We start from the raw sequence: 22,126 nt of genomic DNA, 5'->3' as shown, positions 1-22,126 counted from the left end.
CCTCCACAGTCACCAGATCTCAATCCAATAGAGCACCTTTGGGATGTGGTTGAATGGGAGATTTGCATCATGGATGTGCAGCCGACAAATCTGCAACAACTGAGCGATGCTATCATGTCAGTATGGACCAGTATCTGTACATGTTTCCAGCACCTTATAAGGCAGGTCTGAGGGCAAAAGGGGGTCCAACGAACCCGGTAGCAATGTGTAAGTGTACCTAATAAAGTGTACACCACAAGCCATTTAATACCAAAACAGTGCGATACCTATGCAGAAGCATCAGTTTGTTGGTCTTCACATATTTTAGTGTAAGCATCTTTACAAGTTAGCCTACAATATATGAGATGCAAAGCCATCATTATTCAAATACAAATTCACGCAGCAATTCATAAAATAATTCAGGCAGTACCTTCGTCATCCTAATCATTTTGTGTAAAACTGAGCATTTGAAATAAGGAAACTCAGTAAATAAAACCATTGTGCAATTAATTTAATTAATAATATGGTTTCTTTGCATGTAATCTTGACCCTGATGACGGTATATAGATTTACCTGTCAGACCCGGCCATTAGACAAAAGAAAAAGAAAATGATTTCAATTAAATTAGAGACAATACTTTATAGTTCCTTTGTTCCTATTGGTCCTTATAGTACCTTAATCATTTTGTCCTGCAGACTTTCAGGATCAATTATTTGCTGCTGCTCCCATTAAAAGATCATTATTGCTTATTAGACCAGTTACTGGAGTCGTGATTGATTTTTGATTGTCTAGTCAAAAGGTTTCTGAAAGAATGCATGTGCATGTGTATTTATCTTTGGAACTCTGCATTGCTAAGAATTGAGATATTCACAGTAAGAGACAAAAAAAGAAAAAGTTGGATTCTGTTAAGAACGGGATTTTACCAAACCTTTAATCATTAAGTAGCTAATCCCACTGCATTACTGTATGCAACAAATCAAAATTTGAACTTTCAGGTTGCCTAAACCAGGGGGTTTCTATACTGAGGGCTGGGCTGCATATTTTGCATGTTTTCCTTATTTAACACTTGTTTCAGATCAGACATGTTCATCAATTTACATTAGCATCTATCACAACACATTACTGCCATCAGGTGGTGAAATGTAAACGTTGGCAGCCACATTCATTTAATACAATGGCTTTCCACAGCTTGTGGTTGATACATTTTTTCCGTTTTATTTTTGACAGATTTGATATGTTAAAATTATGTTTATCTTAATATAATCAAAATTTTGTCTACATTTTGGTTCTTAAATAAATGTCGTTTTTTTTTTTTTTTAGGATGGAACAATGCAACCAAACCAGAAACCTTTGTGACCTTTACTACATGATTTATATCTAATTACATGGTCACCAATCATTGTGGTTGCCACAAGGCCATACTGTAGCTACATGATGGAACAAAGTGGAATTTCAAAACTCTGGCACATTGTTTTCAGCTGATTTACTTTGTTCTCATGTAGTCGCTGAAGTGTATTTCCCGTGCCGTGCCTGTCTGAGAAGTGAGAAATGTCTCTATTTTCCCACCAGTATTACAATATGTCCTGCCTCCTGAGGTTGGATTGGCTGTTGTGAGACGATGGCACTCAGCGATTGGACCATTGCGTCGTCACTCATACAATAGACCGCCTCTGCGTGCGCATTGTCTCACTGCTGATGGCGCTGTAAACACAGTGACGCGGCGTTGCGTGGCCCAGCAAATCACAGATTAGCGTTATATATGTGGACGACTAGTGCTAGAGACGCTATTCATGTCCACAGCTTCATATGCAACCACATAAACAAAAGACACGCGAGGACTGCTCGTCGGAGGTGCAATGGCAAGGAAAAGTGCAATTCCTCCTTCATACTATGGTAAGAGAGCAGCAGTTTGTGAATCGCTTTAAATCAAGTTTTTGCTGTGAGACCAGTGACAAAGGGAACTGACCTAGCGGTGCTGTAACTCGATTCTTTATTTGAAGTGTTCTGCTGTTTTCTCTCGCAGTTAATATTTTAAGAACCTACACAGCACAAAAGCTACACTGACGTGTTTTCATTCTGATCTGAGTTACTTTGTTTTTGCAAAACTGGATGACGTGCAGACAAAAAACGCATTCGGATTCTGAATTCGGAGAGGATTTAATTGTTACGTCATAGAAGTTAACTGGAAAGTAACCAATGCAATAAGAGCAAGAATAATAGAAAACATCTGGTGTTAACTCCGCAGGTTTTGCCATATTGAGATGTTTTTTTTGTCTTTTTGCTGTGCGAGTCCTCGCATCACGGTACTCGTATAGTAGGCTACATAATGAGGACAGACCTTAAAATAACTGTTTGCTACAAAGTTTGATAGCACACGTCTATTTGATGTGCTTGTTTACATCTGGAAGACGTATGTTTGATGTTTCCTGTCAGATATCAAATAGACGTTTTGAAAATAGATGTTTTTGATTTAGAATGTATGTAAAACTGACATAGTAAAGACGTCTATCAGATGTTAGTAAACAGCCGATGCTTTCCAGATGAAGTGATCTTTAACAGACATCTTGCAGACGTACGTGTGCTATCTGTTTAAAGAGTTTTTAAAGATTCAATATTGCAAATTATTGGATTTGAACACATAGGCTAAACAAATTAATGGCACTCTTAAGAAATATCATAAAACGCATGAAATGAAGATGGTAACTATTTTAATATCCACACCAACATACGATAGCATTCTGTTTATTATAAGCGCACAATGTGTCATCTGTTAAAGTCCGTTGAATTTTGATTAGCTCAATGTTTTTATTGTAAAAATTGTTTTGAAAGTGATTCCAATGATATTGTGTATCTGTGTTGTTATCGTTATCGCTCTGGTGTGGACTTCCCTATTCTCTTAGAATTAGAACGATTATTAAAACTTTTATATAACAGTTATCGTTCTTGGTGTGAACCGCCTTATACAACGGTTTTATTCTTCATAGAGTGGGTCACCCCTAATGACTGCCGCTATGTTGCCATCACATGACCAGTTACTTGGCTGCTTTAAAAGCTCCAGCTCTTTAAAGTTGGCTAGATTCTGATTGCCTGTCATTTTATGTTATCTTATCATTCATGAGCTTAAAAAAAAAAGTTCTGAAAGTGATCCTAATTATATTGTTCCTCTGTCAATAACGTTCAATGACAGTGCTAAAATTGCTGGAGTCACTGTTTGTAGTCGGCACGTCATGTTGCTAATCATTTTTTTAGGCTGAATCCAAAAATGTGTTATCCACAAATATGAATCTGTTTGTTATGAGACAGAGAAAAACAGATGAACAAAACAACCAAAGTGGCAGCAAATGTCATGCTCCATGAAGTGTCAAGTATGCAGTCCACCACTGGTATACAGATCTTTAAAAGCCAGCAAAATGTAAAGCAGAACTCTTTGAGAATAGTCGGTCTGGGGTCAGTCAGATTTACTTTACATTCCTCCAGTCATCACAGACCTTTCACATTGTTCTGGAAACCAGTCATTCGCAGTCCCCCATGAGCTTGAGCAGAGCACTAGGTCCCCCCTTGCCATTTAACACTACTGCGCTAAATATTTTTCAGAGGCAATCTATCTAATTATAACACATTATCATGCCAAAAGGATGCTTCTGGTACGCCTACACACCCACTCAGCATAACCATCCAAATAGAGTTGTAATTATTATCATGTGTTTTACTGCGTTTGAAACTATTTTTAAAGCCTAGATGCCTCACCATGGCAGTGCTGTTGAAGGGTTAAAGAACGAAGTTTTCTTTGTCACGTAAATTGTGCGGGGAGCATCTGTTTCTTTGACTCGCTTGGGCAGGGTCAAGCTCTCTGGCCTTTTCCACATGTATTGTTAAGTTCCCACGAGCCACTTATCAATCACAAGTTGTCAGCTAGAATCGGAAGTAGTCTGTGGAGAGATATCCAAATGAAAATAAATTGTTGTTCCAAACCCGTAAGACTTTTTTTTATTCATCTTCAGAACACAAATTAAGATATTTTTAATGAAATATGAATTATTTCTGTCTCTCCATTGACCGCTACGCAACTGACACTTTGATGCTTCAAAAAGTTCATATAGAGCATATGAGATCGTAAAACGAATCCATATGAATTGAGCAGTTTACCACTGAGTTCATATGGATTAGTTTTACTATCTCTTTATTAACTTTTTGAAGCGTCAAAGTGGTAGTATTTTTTGAGTGAATTAACACTTTTAAGTCATAATTCCCATTTGCCATAGCTGGATATAGCTAGGGTCTTTAGATGCCCTGCAATAAACCCTTTATACTTAATATTTTGCTGTCAACAGATAATTCTGGTTAAATACGATTGAGCAAATGCATTGTTCAATCTCCTAGTAAGAAGTAGAAACTGAATTGCATTGGGTTCCTGGCCCAATGCGGATGTAAATTTAAAAAAGCCTCCCTCTGGATGTGGAAGGATCTTATTAACAGTTCCTCAGCAGGACGATCTTCCCTGAAGGACTGAAAGCCAATTATATTCCTGCTTCAGAGGTTGCTACAAGAGGTACATTAAAGATGTCTGCAATTATGTAGCTAATAGAGAGGACAGTCAGTGCATTTATGAGGGACCAGATAGTCTCTCGTTATCTCTTAAGATTCTCTCTCATGTCCACTGCCTGTGGTTCAAAGCAGCTCTCAGTGGCACATGCCACAGTCCACCATAGAGGTCACAGAATGAGCTCTCTACTGTGCGCCCAGGACATTAACAATGACAAATTCTACTGAAGCTCCACGCTAAGGGATGAATGGCTCATAATGGGTGTCATCTCCTTTTCCAGTGCCTTTATAAATGATTAGGAAGTTGTAGGTTCCGCTAATGGAACCTAAATGAAAGTCTGGACCTCTGAGAAAGACTACAAAATGCATCTTCTTTGGGTCTTGATCCAAGCTGATTTTGAATGCAACTTGCAAAAAACAAAAACAAAAAAAAGTGTCTATGGCGGAAATCACTCATTCATGTCAGTCCAATCTTTTTCACTATAGTAAGGCTGCAAAACACTTGAAATAAACAAATAAACAATGCACAAAGTATAGACCACTTTTATGGTGATTTTGTGCCCTTTTTGAAGCTTAAAAGCCTCATCTATTGTAATTTCATGGGAAGAATGGTCAGTCTTCAGAATTTCTTTTTTTTTTTCTATAGAAGGTAGAAAGTTAAGCAGGATTAGAAAGACATGAGGGTGAGTAAATGGAAAACAAAAAATATATATTTTTATCATTTCTATTTTTCTAGGTTTCAATTTCTCCTAAAAGTTCTAAAGTTTTTTTTGTATTTGTTTGTCTCAGGAACAAATTGTGGCAGGACTGCAATTGGTTGCACTGCAAAAAAAAAAGTTGCTGAAAAAAAGCATATATTGATTAACACTTGTTCTGTTGTACATTTGCACTTGTTACTGTGAACTTGTTTCATAATTGATTAACTTTGCAACATTGACACAGTTACTGAACGGAATTGAAACAACATTGAACTAAATTGAGCTGACTTAAATTACACTATTGTCTTCTGCAGGGCTGCTATAAAGCTGAAATGAAAGTTGTTTCATAATTGATGAATTATACAATATTACAGGCAGCCAATATTTTTGCCATCTAATTGGGCATGAACGGTCAAATACACACACTTATTTGTCGATTCCTGTCTTTGCAAGTAACGTCGTAAACAGTCATTTATGTTTTAAATGAATGTAAACGGTTGAGAAAGGAAAAAGCAGTATATTGGATCTGTGTATTCGTTCTTAAAGTGACAGCAGCCTAATAAATCTGCTGCTATCTGTGTCATTAATGTTAATCAAACATCAAAAGACAGAGAAAATCTCTCACTGCTCTTGACTGAATCACTTTTGTAAGTTTAAGAATACATTTATATTTAATGTGCACAGTGAAAATATTATGCAGTGGTTTTTTTTGTACATTCAAGTAATTTCAATTTAGGCTATGTATTTTCTTATTTCTAGTCCTTGAAGTTTTTCAGGTAGGTTCATTTCAGTTGTGTCTTCAGTAGTGTCCAGATTATTGCTTAATTAGTTTCTCTGTTCTTATTGTATCACTGACTGTTTTCTTGTTTTCAATAAGCTTAAGGCTCGGGCTTTTGTGATATTGAAATTAGTGACGAGAATTATGAAATTTCAATGGTATAATTTTTTTATATCATAACTTTTTTTTTACGCATTAATAACTATACAGTGATATTGATATTGTGAAAACAAAATGACTCGTATTGTGATATAGGACTTTGGTCTCATCGCCCACCCCCTATGCCTCTGGTTGTAAAGGCGAGAATCACATTTCAGAAAGTATCCAGGAGTCATATTCACACTCACACTGTCAGTGTCTATGCTGTCCACCTGGTGCTCAAGGCTAAAGCTGGTGTCCTTGAGAGATCTGCAAGCAGTTTTACTCATTTGAACAGGCACTGGCAGGCCTTTATGCATTACATGTACTTTGTGATAGGGACTGAGCAACAGAACAACATCTACATACACGTGACAAATTTTAATGCACTTTTGAAGCATTTTGTCTAATAAACAAACAGCCATGTGACTTTCAACTTTAGTACTTGTCGTTTTACATAAAGGTGCCAGAATTACATCCAATTACATTGATCATTTATTGCGTGATGATAGTAACAACACTTGATATGCTTACATTTCAGAGTAGAAACAGCTGAAGTGCTGTCTCTGTAGTTTAAGTAACAGCTCTCAAAAACAGTTTGCTGATAAATTAAGAACAGCTTATTTGATTAGGCGTAGTAATGAAGCCGCCACATGAAAAGTAAAGCGTTTAAACTTCAATCCTTTAATTTGAGCATAGGCCAGTGAAACCGGCATGTATCAGCAAAACATACGTCCAAAGGGAGGGGGAGTCTCACGTCGCCAATCTGCTCTGTCTGTCACTCTCTTCACTTCGCCTGTCCATCTGTCCCTGAAGGTTTGCGTGTCTGTCACTCGGCTTCTGTGATGACATCCAAGTTAAGCTTGAGTCAGAGAAAAAATTGTGTATGTATTTTGTAGTACCCACAGATCAGAGATGACAATAAGTGTTGTATAAAATAGTGTGACCATTAAATAATATTAATGTGACTCAAATATATTATTCAGTATTTTTACAGATTTAATGACGGCAAACACAGCACACAAAAATGCTGAAATTATATAATGGTACAGATTTAATGACTTTTGCATTTTATTGATCAACCACTCATCTGTTTAACCTAGATTTATGTTTAACATTTGCACAAAATGTTACAAATGTAGTTTATTTATCCATTTGTGCATTTAATTTAAAGCAGTTTGTTAATTATTTTAAACTGGACATTTTCAGCCGATTCATTTTAAGGTTGTGATTGAGATGCAGCATATGTAAGGGACTTGTTTGTGACTTAATGCCATGGGGTGGGAACTCCATGTTCTGGGAGGAAGAGGAAAACGTAACCACACAGACTTTCCATTCGACCAAACTCACACTGTCTGCACCTGCACGCCTTCCCAGGCTGTTCCTTATGGAGAAACACTGAAAGAGGCTTGTGTTATGCAGCAAGGCACGCAAAACACTGCTCTCAGTGTGTGAACTCATGTGTGTGCATGGAAAAAAATCTTAGTGGAAGTAGAGGATGAGAGGAAGAGGTATAGCAAGAGAGATGGGACTTCAAGAGACTTCACTGAGCAGTTCAAGGAAGGAATTACTGTACCCCGCTATATCCGAAGCCAAAAACTATTTGGATTGTGCTTTTAAAATTCTCATCTCAGCTATAAACAAGTGGAAGATATTATAAAACAAGATAAATATCTGACATGAGTGAATGTTTTGGAAAATGTGATTCCAAGAAGAGGATTTCGCTGTACAGGCTTTTAACTGGAACAAAGAAATGTATAATTTATGAATGTTTGTGTATATTCAATTCTATTCAATTCACATTTATTTGTATGGCGCTTTTAACAATACAATACCGCTGTTAAATTCCGCTGTCGATTTGTGATTTCTTGAAAAAGTGTAATATTGAACATTGTGCATCCGCCATTGTCACCGCATGTTAATGAACTCTCATGTGCAAATGACATAGGCTACGCTACGCACGTTAAAGGGATACTTAACCGATTAGCATTAAGCTTTGTATCAGTAGAAACCCGGTAGTATTTTCGAACGACCGTGCTTCCCTCCCTCATGTTCCCCTGAGACGAGAGATTTATGTATTGTGTGTCTGGAAAAAAAACTGAGATGACGCAAAAGATCAGAGGCTTTTTTGGCCAGAGGCTAGAGACTACAGCCAGTAGTAGGAGCTAGTTCCGCATGTTTTCAACCCGCCCTGCGTTTTTCGCAAAGCAGATATAAATCCGATCAGTATTTAAATTCATTTATCAACTAAATCGTCACGGAGACTCACAATAAAACGGCGTCTTTTCAGTTTCGAGTCAACTAGTAGCCTAGTTGTATAATTTCTTCCGATACTGGCCTCTGTAACCGGTAGGTGTGGCTTGGGAGTGGCCTAGTAGGGCAGCAAAGCAAGTGCATTCTGGGAGTTGTTGTCTTTCATCCACATGAGCCAAAAATTAATTTTCTGGCTTTTCTCAGTCTAGACGGCACCAACTTCTAAAATAATTTCACATTTCTACTACATAAATTACCCAATTTAAATACATATTCATCTTTCCAGCGGTGAAATATCACTTTAATCAAACCAATAAGTTTAAAAACACCCGTCGCATTTTACCGCAACAAAATACATTTTATTTGAAACAATCATGCAGGAATCTGGGGAGGATCGGCAAGAGAGCATTCTGTTTAGTGCCTAATATATTCTCTGCCAGCTACCTCAAGGGGGGATTAAAGGCCACCTGGTGTAACAAACTGTAATTTGCACTACTCTCTGTTCAAAATAAATTAAATGAAACCTATCATTGGGGATTTGTTGCTTTTTCCTGTTGTACCGAACTGTGACCCCAAAACGGAGGTAGGCCTACGTACTGAACTCTGACTTCTGTGTACTGTTACACCCCATATATATATATATATATATATATATATATATATATATATATATATATATATATATATATATATATATATATATATATACACAATCTAATCTAATATGAAATTACACTGTTTAAACTGAAAGTTTAAATGTACGTCAATCAAAACAATGCTGACTCACTCTCTTTTTTTAAATAATTGTTATTCTTAAATGTTATTATGTGTCTTGTTATATTTATATGTGTGTATTGGAAGCTTCAATACTGTAATGGCAAATTCGATTTTTTTTCTTGTCTTCAGTAGATATCACAGTAATCTGAGCCACATGTGTGTCTTTATTGTAGTATGTGAACGGGAGATATATGTGTTTGTATACCGGTGTGCAGGAGTGAGACACAGGGAACAGCTGGGAGAGGACCTTTGGTGGTCCTAGAGGTCGGCCAGGGTGCATTTATTCTTTATGGTCCTAGAGGTCAGGGTACATTTACTTTTCATGGTCCTAGTGTGACGAATGGTAGCTTATGCTACAATACTCCCTTATCTTGGAATGTGCATGGGGGGGGGAAGAAATCCACAGAGTAAAGACCTTGAGATTAGTAAAAAGGCAGCCCAGCTCTTTCTAACTGGGTTTCACTCACCATACAGCGTAAAAACTGTGCGGCGACTTGGGCCATTCTTGCAAGAATAAATACTTTTTAAAAGACAATTTGTTTCAGAGTGTCTCTTACGCAGTGATGAGGGTTTAATATAATTTTTTGCCACAACAATACCAAGGTAAATTTCTTATTTCTACCCCAATTTCTAAGCTTTGTCATTTTTAAAGGGGTGGTTGAGTATGATTTCACTTTTCTAACTTGGTGTGTAATGTTGCTGTTTGAGCATAAACAACATCTGCAAAGTTACAATGCTCAAAGTTCAAAGCAAAGGAAGATATTTGCTTTTAAAGAAATAGTTTTTTTAAGGACTACAACAAACGGCTGGTATGGACTACACAACATTCCTCACGGGTTAGTGACATCACCAACCCTAAAATTTACATAAACCCCGCCTCCGGGAACACGCAATCCATGTTGAGAAGAGGGAGAGTTGTTGTAGTCCAGCACATTTGTGAGTCAGCTCAAACTTTAGCATCTGTCTTATCACATGCAATAGAAAGTCACTCTGTGTGCATCTCACAACAGTTCCTATACAAGCGATTTATAGATTATCATGACAGAATATCCTAATTGTCCTAATTGAAGATAGTTAACGACACATCAGCAACATAAATTCATCAACTAACCATTCAGAGACGTCCTGTTGCATTCTACATGTTGTCACTTCTTCTTGAGTCTCTCCATCATTGTCTGACTCCGTTTAAACATATAAGGCAGAACAGTTTCTGTCATTTTAGTGTGTCTGCGTGAGGTAATCGGAGCTGCTAACACACACGAGCTCTTGAAACCTCGCCCTCTGTGTCGGGAGCAGCAGCTAATTTGCATTTAAAGGGCAACAACTTTGACAACTTTAACATGCTATATAAAAATATATGTGAGGTACTTTGAGCTAAAACTTCACACACACACACTCTGGGGACATTAGAGATTTATTTTACATCTTGTGAAAAGGGCATTTTACCCCCCCCCCCTTTAACATTCAAGTTTTTTAAACAATTCAAGCACAGTGAAACACGGTTTTTAGAGCAATATTCACACGCTTTTCTGACAGACAGTTTTCTGTGCACTCACACCCGAAGTGTGCACGCAAAAAGCCATCTGTAAATACTGAATTGAGTTCCTTTTCGCAGTTTATTGTGTTTAACCGGTCAATTACACACAGAGTTAGTCAAAATGCCCTTCTTGGCAGGTATTCATGTAAACACAGCCGGTCCTGTCTAAAGTAAAGGAAAAAAGTTGGGATAAAATCAAGTGTCGCATTATAATTTTTAAGCCTTTTCATTTTAAACATTCAAGCGAAAAAAAAATTATATTGTATTTATTTGTCCTGCATGTAATTAGATTATTTGTTCTTATTTTATTATGGACTGTTTACTTGCCTTCAAAAATCTAACTTTTTATGTACATTTAGGTAGGCTATATTAGTTTTTGTTGCAAATTTAATTTCCAGCAAAAATTGCTATCATGATAACGTTGTCATGAAATGCAATGACTCCCATTGTGATATATATCACCCCAGTAGTCATCAAGTCAGTAGTTTGGAAGGAGTGGACATTCCTTAAATTCACATTAACAGCTCATGATATAGTTCAGCCCTCATGATAATAGAGACTGAAAAGTGGAGCTGACTACTGCTTATTGGAGCTCATCCAAAATCCGGTGTGCGTTGTATTTCTTTCTTCTCCTTTGCCAAGGTCAAGATGTCCAGAATGGTTTTGGAAATGGTGGTTGTTGTGTGAATGAAAAATCTTCGGAGATGTTAACAGAGCTGTTATTTTGCCATCTAGCTAAATTGCCACAAACTGAACCAATCAGAAGCTCCTTTGAAATGAGCCCCACCCACTGTGGGCAGAACTAATCTCGGTCAAATAGTCATCTATTCATGTCTAAAAGAACAATGAAGAGAAATATCCAATATTTGAATACTGATAAAGTCAATATGGCTATTTTTAGAAAGAAAAACAAGTTTTTGCTGGGTTTTTTTTTTTTTTTTTTGCACAAACAAATACTTATCGAGTGTGAAAATATTTGTTTTTTATTAATAAACCTTTTGGTGGTGTCAATGTTTTGGGAAATGTGATTCCAAATAGAGAATCTCACATGCCTTTTGACTGGAACTCAGCAGGACTTGTAAATAAATATTCAGCAAAATATGGTGGAACTATTCATGAAGATAAATATTTAAGATTTGAATTCTGAATTAGTCAATTTTGCCTATTTTTAGAAAGAAAAACAAAAAATATTAGCACAAAAATACATATTGATAGCGTGAAAAGCTATATGTAATTAATAGTGTATTTAACATTTCATCATAAATCTTTTTCCACACAATGTATAATATCATTATACATTGTGACTAGAGGATTCACAATTGTGACTACATTGTGATTATATTGTAATATAATGTAGAATGCATACTATCATAAACAACCATTCATTTGCACATTAATGGAATAAAAAAAAAACATTACATGCTATACTTTTTTTTAAATCCAATTAACTGAATAATTAATTGCCAGACAGTAATCAATAATGAAAATGATTATGTCTTTCCCGTACTTAAATCAGCCACTGATGCCATCATAAACATGTCATCATACATGACATCATAAAATTTTAACCAACCAAAAACTGCTTAAACCACGCTGGTTTGCTGGGCTTAGCGGGTTTCCCCAGCCTGGTTAGGTTGGCCTTTTGGCTGGTTTTACAGCGGTTTTGGGGACTTTTCAGATCAGCTGAAGACCAGTCAAGACTTGCAGGATGGCATCATTGCCTGATCCCCCAACTCAGGCTACCTGGGCATCTATCATCAGCATATGTGACGCCTGACGTCTGTACACTTGTTCAGCACAGATACTAGCAGACCTACGTGTTTGTTCTATGCTGTCAAAACCTGCTTTAGTCTATTCATTTAAATGTAAGGATTTTATCACTTAATTGTGTTAGTAATTCCACTGAGATCAGAAGTGATGGTATGTTTGGCGATGTACAAGCTCCACTTGAGTCTGTGTGTGTGCAAAGCTTTGAGCAGGTGGCTGCCATCCTGTTGTCTCATTGTGTTTGGTGTGTCAGTGGATGCATCATGCTACCAATCTGAGCCGCGAGACACCAGTGCTGTTTCCTTTGTGATTGTGCGAGAAGGAGAGAGAGAAAGAGGATAAGGAATGAGTGAAGGAGTGGAGAGTGGATAGTGTGAGAGAGAGGCAAGTTGGAAGCGACGCAATCGCCCACCAGCCTGATTTCTCCTCCACCTCTTCTCGCAAACACAGCTTTGTGTGTAATGATTAACCGATCGCACCGATTTTTGTGTGTGTGTGACAAAAAAAGGTTCGAAGATACCGCCTCAGCCCTCATAGGAAGTGACACGCACACAGTAACATTATATAAACACAGAGTCTTCGCTCAGAGAACAGTGAACATGACTGGACCAAAAGGAGGATACTACAAAGCAGAATTGGGTAGGAACTTCTTGCAAATACTTTGACGGAGGGAGATGCTTTGTCTCAAAATGACCGGTGTCTGGTGCGTTTCCAACTGTGGCAGGCAGGTACATGCTTTTGTTTGCCTGTGCTTTGTTATTACACTCCTAAGGCATTGTGGGGCTGTTCAGACCTTGGCTACTTGATCGAGTGCTTTGCTTTTTTAATGAACAGGGTGGTGACAAGATGAGCATTGTTTTACGTTGTTTCAATGTTGGCTTGTTCTGATATCAGTTGGTTTGTTTGCTCTTTGACCTGGTCATAGTAAGCGTATACATGGTTCAAGCTTCCTGATGAGAATACCAAAAAGATTAAAGGCTTTTTGGGGTGCTTGAGGTTTTGGTATTGTTATTTTCACCATTTAAATGTGATTTTGACACCTTGCTCTTGTGTTACAGGGGAGCCACACAAATTTGACCCCACATTCACAGGACCCGTTCACAATAGGTAGAGTAAATCTTGTTTCTTTTTTATGCTTTTTGGATTTTGAGGCTGCATTTATCACTACATATGTCACTTCATGTACACTTATTATTATTATTCAGTATTGGTATTTTAGTGTGTGTGTGTGTGTTTCTGTTTTATGCTTTTTGGATTTTGAGGCTGCATTTATCACTACATATGTCACTTCATGTACACGTACACATTATTATTATTCAGTATTGGTATTTTAGTGTGTGTGTGTGTTACACTTTTAGATTTTTAACATATACATTTATTTATTTTTTTCCTTAATGAACAATATAAGAACAACTACTAACAGTTTTATACATGGAACAAATGCTTACATATCTAAATGGTGACTTCGTATTCACTACTTATATATGCTTCCTATTATTGACTTATACTATAAGCTTACAACCGAACATCAAAAGTAACCCTGCAAATTTTTGTTGGTATTTATAGAAGTGAATAAAGCCATTATTTCTTTTATTAATCATTTTTACTTTTAAGATCTCTACAAAGGAGTTTTTATTTTTATATTTAGCTAACTTCTGGCAATATCTCGCCGAAATAATGCCCTCAAAACCACAGCTAGGTCAGAAACACACATGCACATCCTAAAAATGTTGTTCATTTCTATCCCTGATTTGCACGTGCCTGTTATTGATAAAAAAAATATTGACTTCATTCATGGACCTGTCGCTCCGCTGGCCTGTTTCTTGCTCTAACCCAGAGCTGCTGGTGGATCAATGGTTAGTTCAGCAGTGATAGCGGACAGAACAGCTTTCACCGGAGCAGAGAAATCAATGACTGTTGCTCAAATGTCTTGGGTTGCTATGCATAATTAACATGCATGCTAAATAAGATTCAGCAGATTGTGATGCATTTCTGCTATTATTGGACAACAAGCCATGGGTTTCATTTTATTTTTGTTGCTCTCAATACAAAGTGTGCAGCTCAGCGTGTTTCTAATGGGGTTTTCCTGTGCTTAGTGCATATTTGTAAGGCCTGGCTACTGCTAATTAGGGTTGACTGATGTAAAACGCTTAAGATCTGTTGGGTTAGTACAGCATGTGGAGCTTTGCTGTGATCAGGTGTGCTGCATTCCATGTCACAGCGGACCCAGTTGTTTATCGTTGTGGCTCAGTAATAAAATGAAAAAGTTTTTCTCGTGAAGACATGACTTTTTTTTTCACACAGATTATTCTAGCAGTTTAGTGATCACGTATCTAGCTACAAAAAAGTCATAAGAGTCCGTAGGGGTGCAATAGATCACCAAACTCATGGTTCGGATCATATTCCGTTTTTTTTTTTGTCACGGATCGGAAACATTTTCGGATCAGCGAAAAAATAGGGGTGAAAAATATGTAACTTTGCTTTTCATTTATTACATAAAGAACACTTTAGGTACTTCTTCAATACCACAGCAAAAACTACTGGCCTAATTGAGGTTCAAACATTATAAAAGGCAAGTGAACAGTCAGTATTAAAATAAAAAGATATACACAAACAAATTACAAGCATAGATAAATACAGTAGAACAAAATTACAAATAAAGTCTAACAGTTGTATTCTGATACAGAAATGTAAAATAACACTGTTGTCTGTATACATTGTTCATAAATGGATTTTTGTTAGCTGTGTTTTGTTTTTTGATTAATAACATTAAGGACAGACAGCAGGATTTATACGCTTAGGAACGATGACGTCGGTTTTACCAGTTTGAGCCTGAGTCATCTTCATTTCGAAATGCATGCAAAGTGGATTTTCTTTGAAATGACGACTCATTTCTGGCAGTTCAGAATCGGGTTCTTTCTTTTGGGAGACAATAACTTGCAGAAAAATTGCAGACCTTTTACATTAATAAACGGCTATATTACACACTACATGAAAGTTAATACCTAAAAAAGTAAAATGGTGCACTTTAAGATAGTCTTGTGTGAGGAACATTTGATAATCTTCTCCAGTGCATAGAACTGCTGTGCCTGGATCATTGAGAACCGGATCAGTTCGATTCGAATTCTTTTCAATTTGTTCTTTTCAATCAACCTCAGAATGATTCGTTCACATTATTATTGACTCACTGGAAGGCATGTTTGGTCTGTTCCTCACACAAAGTTATCATATGACTTCCAATGTAGTGATATAGTCATATGATATGAGCTACTTTTATGGTGTTTTATGTCATTTTTAGGTTGATTGGTAATGACCTTTCATTATATGAAAAATAGTTGCACGTAGACTTCTAAAACAAAAATAACAGCATTTGGGTAATGTTGGGTATTATTTGTGTAACTTTTCCTGTGACTAAGCTTTTTTTCCTGATTCTTAGTTGGCCATTAGCAAAATATCACCCAAGCTGCATTACATTAAATGTCACTTACTCCCAGTACACGTCAAATCCACACCTTTGTGTGGGTGCCCGGCGCAAACACCCACTTCCCGTCTGTGTTGAGCAGAATATAAATATAGCCCAGGAAACACTTTTGTAGACGACACTGATGGGAACTGTTGGTTTTTAGTTTACACATCAGACACGTCACTCATTTCAACTGTCCTCCACATTACTGTGATTTAGTAAGATTTGGTTTAGTGGAGTCCGTTACTACAACACTTAGGATGTCCTAGTTAGCTTACGTATACTCTGCACTACATGTACTTTACTGATGGTCCATTCTTTTGAGTGTGTGTTATTAGGACACGTTACCACAACATAAAGTTGCGTCTTAGTTCTACAGACTTCCTTGTAGCATATTGTTTATATTAGCATCTAGTTAACTCATTAGCTTAAAATTCACGGTTTCACTTTATTTGGATGGTCTTTAACACATTCTGTTGACTAAGTAACGTTGCACATACATGTCTACTAACTCCCATTAGAGTATTAGTAGACTGGTAGTGTTAGGGTTAGAATGAGTTGACACGTAGTTGTAAAGTTACTTATAGTCAGTAAAATGTCTGTTGAAGGACCATCACAATAAAGAGTTAGCAGATATTAAGCACAGTCTACTAACACACTAATGAGAGTTAGTTAACATGTAGTTGCAATGTTACTCCTAGTCAACAATGTTCAAAAGAGACCATCAAAATAAAGTGTTGCCAAATTCTTATGAAACGGAAGTTGTGATGGTCTTTTCTTCCCTATTGTTATGTATAGCTGAGTGAAACATCTTGAACTTGAAAAAATGTAGGATGGGACTTGATTTTGTCCATCGGGAATTTATTGGATTGTTGTGGTTTGCTATTGTGGTGATCTCATGTGAGTGAGAGGTTGTCCCACCATGTCATCAGAATGTGCATGTATAAATAATTTGGAATAAATCCTGGAATATTCTATAAAAACACATTTTTATAAGTTTAAGTTTTTCATCTAATTATTATATTTTATTTCAGTTAACAAGAAAATAAAGTAAACTATTTTTAGTTAACATTAGCAGCCCTGTGCACTACTTTACATTTAATTGCATACTATTTATTTAGGATGGATGATATGCGGATGGGGATTCAGCACATCTGTTAATCTCTTAGTTGCCCTGCTATGACTTCAGCCTCCTTTTCTCAGTCTGCAAATAGACCAGTTGTTTTCAATTAGTTGGTTGGCACTCTAAAATGGGTCACAAGTCTGTTCTGTTGGCGTTACAGTCAGCATGGAAAAAACAATGGCAAATACAGCATGTGCTCTGTGTTTATATAGTTTTTTTTTTTTTGTACACTGTGGTAGTGAAATTTACATTTTTTGAATTGAGGGTTCAGAGTTTTATTGACCAACATTTGATTAAGTGAATATAATTCATTAACTTATTAAAATAGTTATTTAAACGCTAGTATGAATGTAATTATACTGTGATTTATTCATTCAGTGCTCACATTCTCTCTTTCTCACATTCCCACTGCAGGGGCTGCTCAGACGTGCTTTGCTGTGTGATCTTTGTCATCGTCATCCTCGGTTACATCGTTCTGGGAACAGTGGGTGAGTTACACTCATTAATGTGTGCTTCAGCAGAGAGGGTTGCATAATGCGGCTCATGAATCCAGCGCTATTAAGCAGCCAAATAGAAGCGGCGGGGGAGCGTCAGTCCTAAACAGCAGCCTGATGTGGTGTCATTATGTTCAGCTACACTCCCCTCGCCGTATGTGGCTGTTTTTTAAGGACACTCAAAAAAAGCAAGAGGACCCGCACGAACCCATTCATTCACTGTGACATTTGATTGCGTGCATCATTCATGGTTTAAATGTGGAATCTGTGGTTAAAACTATCAAAGGCTCTTCTCTTGTCCCGTTTCTGGGAGACTCACAGCTTGCTGACTGTTAGATCTGTCTGTTTTGGAAACATGCTGCCGGGGTTATATATATATATATATATATATACATACAGTGGCACCCAAAAGTTTGCATTGAAAATCTGGGACGTAACGTCTAATTTTAAAACAGGTTTTAGTTTTTGTTTACATTTTGGAATAGGATCATGTGACACTGAAGACTGGTGTAATGGCTTCTGAAACTTTAGCTTTAGCCATCACAGGCATAAATAGTTTTTATTATTATTATATAATTAAACAATTATTTTATACATATATACCGGTATGTGTAAAATAATGTTAACTGATATTTTTTACTGGCACACTGCAGCAAAAGATATAAATATAAATGGCTTAAAACCATATTTTTGGTGAAAATAATAAAAAAAATTGTGCAAAAATGACTTGCACTGTACTTTATATATAATTTTGTATGCACAAGGACTCTGACAACAGTCGGTATGATCCACACAGAGATCTGATCTCACCACCATCGAGTCCATCTGGGATTACATGAAAAATCGGAAAAAATTTAGACTGACTAAATCCAAAAGAACTGCGGCAACGTCTCCAAGATGCGTGAAGAAACCCTCCTGCAAAGCTACAGTACTGTGAAAAGTTTTATGCACTTGTGTAAAAATGCTTTAAAGGGATAGTTCACTTTAAAATTAAAATTCTATCATCATTTACTCACCCTCAAGTTGTTTCAAACCTGTATTAATTTATTTCTTCTGCTGAACACAAAGAAAGATATTTTGAAGAATGTCAGAAACCAAACAGTAGTCTGTACCCATTGACTTCCATAGTAGGAACAAAAAATACTATGGAAGTCAATGGGTACAGACTACTGTTTGGTTACTGACATTCTTCAAAATATCTTTCTTTGTGTTCAGCAGAAGAAATAAATTAATAGAGGTTTGAAACAACTTGAGGGTGAGTAAATGATGACAGAATTTTAATTTTAAAGTGAACTATCCCTTTAAAGTGAGGATGCTTTCAAAAATAGATTTATCAATTAACTTATATTAACTACGGTAAATCAAATCAATATTTGGTGTGACCACCCTTTGCGTTTAAAACAGTTTTTGTCCAGGTCCAGGCGCATAGTTTTTCAAGTAGCTTTGCAGGAAGGTTTCTTCAAGCGTCTTGGAGACGTTGCCGCAGTGTTTCTGGATTCAAGCAGCTTGAGTGCTGCTGCTGTGGTTATAGTAAATGGGTCAAACCAAATAGCAAAACATTCTGAAATTGAGGTTAATTTTTCATTCAAATTATGATACGAATTCTTTAGTCTGTACATATTGTGTCTGTGGAGTGTTTGCTGTTTTTCCCAGTGCATTTTCTTTCTCACACTGATCTCATTCCTCTCTGATGTCTTATTGGTTTAATCCCGACTAGGCTAAATTAATACGACTGGCTTTTCTGTTGCCCTTTGAAGTGCACTGACATCTCATGTGACCCTTTTTAGACTTGAGGTGACATTTCATGACCCCTGAAGCTCAAATTCACTTTTCCATGCATGACTTAAGTGGAGAGAATTAAATCATTGGGCACAATCATTCTCCACAGAGCTGCAGTGTTTTCAATTCACTGTGGATCTGAATCGCTCATGTTAAATTACATAAAGAGCTTCTTATGCTCTAAATTAAATATGGGGTTTTACTTTATTTTTAGTTTGTTTTTCATGCATCTTTTCTTGTTTGTCCTCTTTGCTTGTGCCTGTTCCTTCTCAACAGGAACAGAGGGTGTAGTGTCAGTGCCATAAAATACTGAGGTTGCTGGTACAAAATAAAATAATTTTTTAAATTATAGCAATTATTTGAAATGCAACTCTGGTGAACTTATTTGAGAAACATGTTTCAGATGACATGGCTTGTGTTATGTTTTTTAAGCTTGGATGCATGGAGACCCCCGGAAAGTGGTCTACCCGACAGACAGCAATGGGCAGTTCTGTGGACAGAAGGAAACTCCTAATGCGTGAGTCCGAGAGGAGTTAAAGCCATTATATTTTAAAAAATAAAATAAAAATAAAAAGTAGACTCACTTTATATTATATTATATTTGGGATGCACCAATATGAACATTTTGGCTGATAACCGATAAGTCTTTATATTTGAAAGCCAATAACCGAGATATTGGCCGATGAATCTGAATCTAAATCCAAATTTTTATAAAATTTTTGAGAGCCTGATAACAAAAACAAAAGTATCACCGTTAAACGCCATGTCCCAAGGACACAATTATAATGTTCTCATTATAATTTTATGTAGCCTATATGACAGACTTGTGCTGTGCATGTTGCACTTGACTGTAATTTCCTTTTTTACAGTTATTCCAATCATATTTCAAGAAATTCAAAACCATCATGGTGAATTGTGCGCATCTGAAGTGTCTCAGCAGAAGGAAATAATCCATTATTTATCAGGTTTAATATATCTGCCCAATTTTCATATCAGGCCAATAACGATAACATCAAAAATTAACATATATCGGTCGATACCGATTAGTGGCCGATATATTGTGCATCCCTATATTGTATTGTATTGTATTTAGGTTTCAAAGCTGGATTGAAACACCCTCTGTTTTCCCCCCACAGAAATAAAGCCATATTATTTTACTTCAATATTTTACAATGTGCCAATCCTACAGTCCTCATTAACCTCCAGTGCCCTACAACTCAGGTAATACAGACACTTTTGCAAACTATCTGTCATTCTTTATAAGCTAGATTGCTCTGTTTAGTAGCACAAGCCTTGTTTTATATGTAGCTGATGTTTCTTTTCCTCTCTTGATCACCTCAGCTGTGTGTCTCCAAGTGCCCAGATAGATTTGCCACATACATTGACATGCAATACAACTATAGACGCAATAATAGCTACTGGGAATACTACAAGCAATTCTGCAAGCCGGACTTCAACAATCCTGATAAGGTACCATGTGGATGTCCATAAGAACCAGAACCTATTTCAATTCTGAGATGACTGAACAAAAACATGTACACTAGCTTTTGCTAAAAGTTTGAATATTCTTGAAAAAGTTGTGGAATTTTATTAAATTTTCTCCCCAGGTCTTTGAAATGATTGAAGTCTTATTCATTCAAAGTCATAGACATTTCTATAGTGAATATATAGGCTATATATTTACGGTATATGTTTTTCATATTATTCCCTGCTCTGAAATATTTCTTTGTATAGAAACTGCTCTTGTGTAGAATAAAACTAGTGATGTCCTATTTGAAAGTTAATCTTTCTTTTGGGTTTGTTCTTTTCAATGCACCGTTGAGTCTAAATGATTTATTATTAGCAAGTTTATCCGAATTTAAGCGATAATTAATTGAATAATACTTATCTAGTAATCATAAATCACTGGAAAAGTCATGGAAGTTTTTTAGTTAAAAAGATGGTGGGAACCCTATTATTTCTAGAGGAATTTTATGCTCATCTATGTCAGATAGATTAGTAGTTATGATGACGATGGTTCCTCTTAGCAAGCCGATGACGATGGTTCCTCTTAGCAAGCCGATGCGTGAGATGTATCGTCCAACAGGCGCCACATTTCCTTTGCACGTCAGTGGGTAAATGTACCAAACCAAAACTGTCAATGATCTAATTCTGCTGCGTCACTGGATTTTCACACATGAACATTTAGAAGCTCACAAGATGACAGTTTTTGAGTCAGGCCTGACATACTGGAGAGATATTGTAGAGAGATGAATGCTGTATAAGTTTATTTTTGTAAAATATCTTCTTTTCCCCTCTTCTATTTTCATTTGGCAGCCGGTTTCTCAGGTGCTACGGGATGAAGATTGTCCCTCAATGATTGTGCCAAGCAGACCATGTGAGTTTTTATTAAAAAAAAAAATATGTTGAGAGGAATACATAGTCAAAACTATGCCTTCTGTCCTAAAATGTTTCATTATAATTCCCTGTCCTTAGTGCTGATGCGCATTTAAATGTATTGGACTGAAATCTTTCACCAATAATGTGCAAATGCAATTCCAGGAGAATCTTGAAAGTTTGAGGTGGGAACTAGTGCCAGAACAAAGAAAAGCCAACATATATGTGTATAAGTGGGCTAAATTAATTAATGTGAAATCTTGTTCATGTGTAATTAAAATGAAGTCGCTAATGACACGAATGTATGTGAACATAAATAGAAACTCGTGCAGTAGGAGATCAAGAGTTTCAGTTCAGGCCGATGGATCCCTTTGAAGCCATCATAACTGCTTCGATGTAAACATTGTGAGTAATATAAGAGA

At 36.6% G+C, this 22,126-nt stretch overlaps 1 protein-coding gene across 12 annotated transcripts in view; it reads left to right on the top strand.

The window, feature by feature from the left end:
- Nucleotides 1-1,488: 1,488 nt before the first annotated feature.
- slc44a5b (solute carrier family 44 member 5b) overlaps nucleotides 1,489-22,126 on the top strand; it is a 33,420-nt gene continuing 12,782 nt past the window's right edge. For 4 of the 12 annotated variants that reach the window (XM_079637901.1, XM_079637904.1, XM_079637905.1 and 1 more), the window contains exons 1-7: nucleotides 1,668-1,872; nucleotides 13,528-13,576; nucleotides 17,470-17,543; nucleotides 19,761-19,845; nucleotides 20,465-20,549; nucleotides 20,670-20,798; nucleotides 21,645-21,705. In XM_079637901.1, coding sequence (XP_079494027.1) covers nucleotides 1,836-1,872; nucleotides 13,528-13,576; nucleotides 17,470-17,543; nucleotides 19,761-19,845; nucleotides 20,465-20,549; nucleotides 20,670-20,798; nucleotides 21,645-21,705 — 520 coding nt within the window. In that variant the 5' untranslated portion in view covers nucleotides 1,668-1,835. Of the gene's footprint in view, nucleotides 1,873-13,018; nucleotides 13,109-13,527; nucleotides 13,577-17,469; nucleotides 17,544-19,760; nucleotides 19,846-20,464; nucleotides 20,550-20,669; nucleotides 20,799-21,644; nucleotides 21,706-22,126 lie in introns of those variants that run through there. The other 8 variants (XM_079637903.1, XM_079637906.1, XM_079637897.1 and 5 more) reach the window with 5 other exon arrangements.

This window comes from Phoxinus phoxinus (assembly GCF_949152265.1).
Source record: "Phoxinus phoxinus genome assembly, chromosome: 15".
NCBI classification, from domain to species: domain Eukaryota; kingdom Metazoa; phylum Chordata; class Actinopteri; order Cypriniformes; family Leuciscidae; genus Phoxinus; species Phoxinus phoxinus.
The sequence above is the reverse complement of the archived record's forward strand: the minus strand, read 5'-3'. Positions and strand labels throughout refer to the sequence as shown.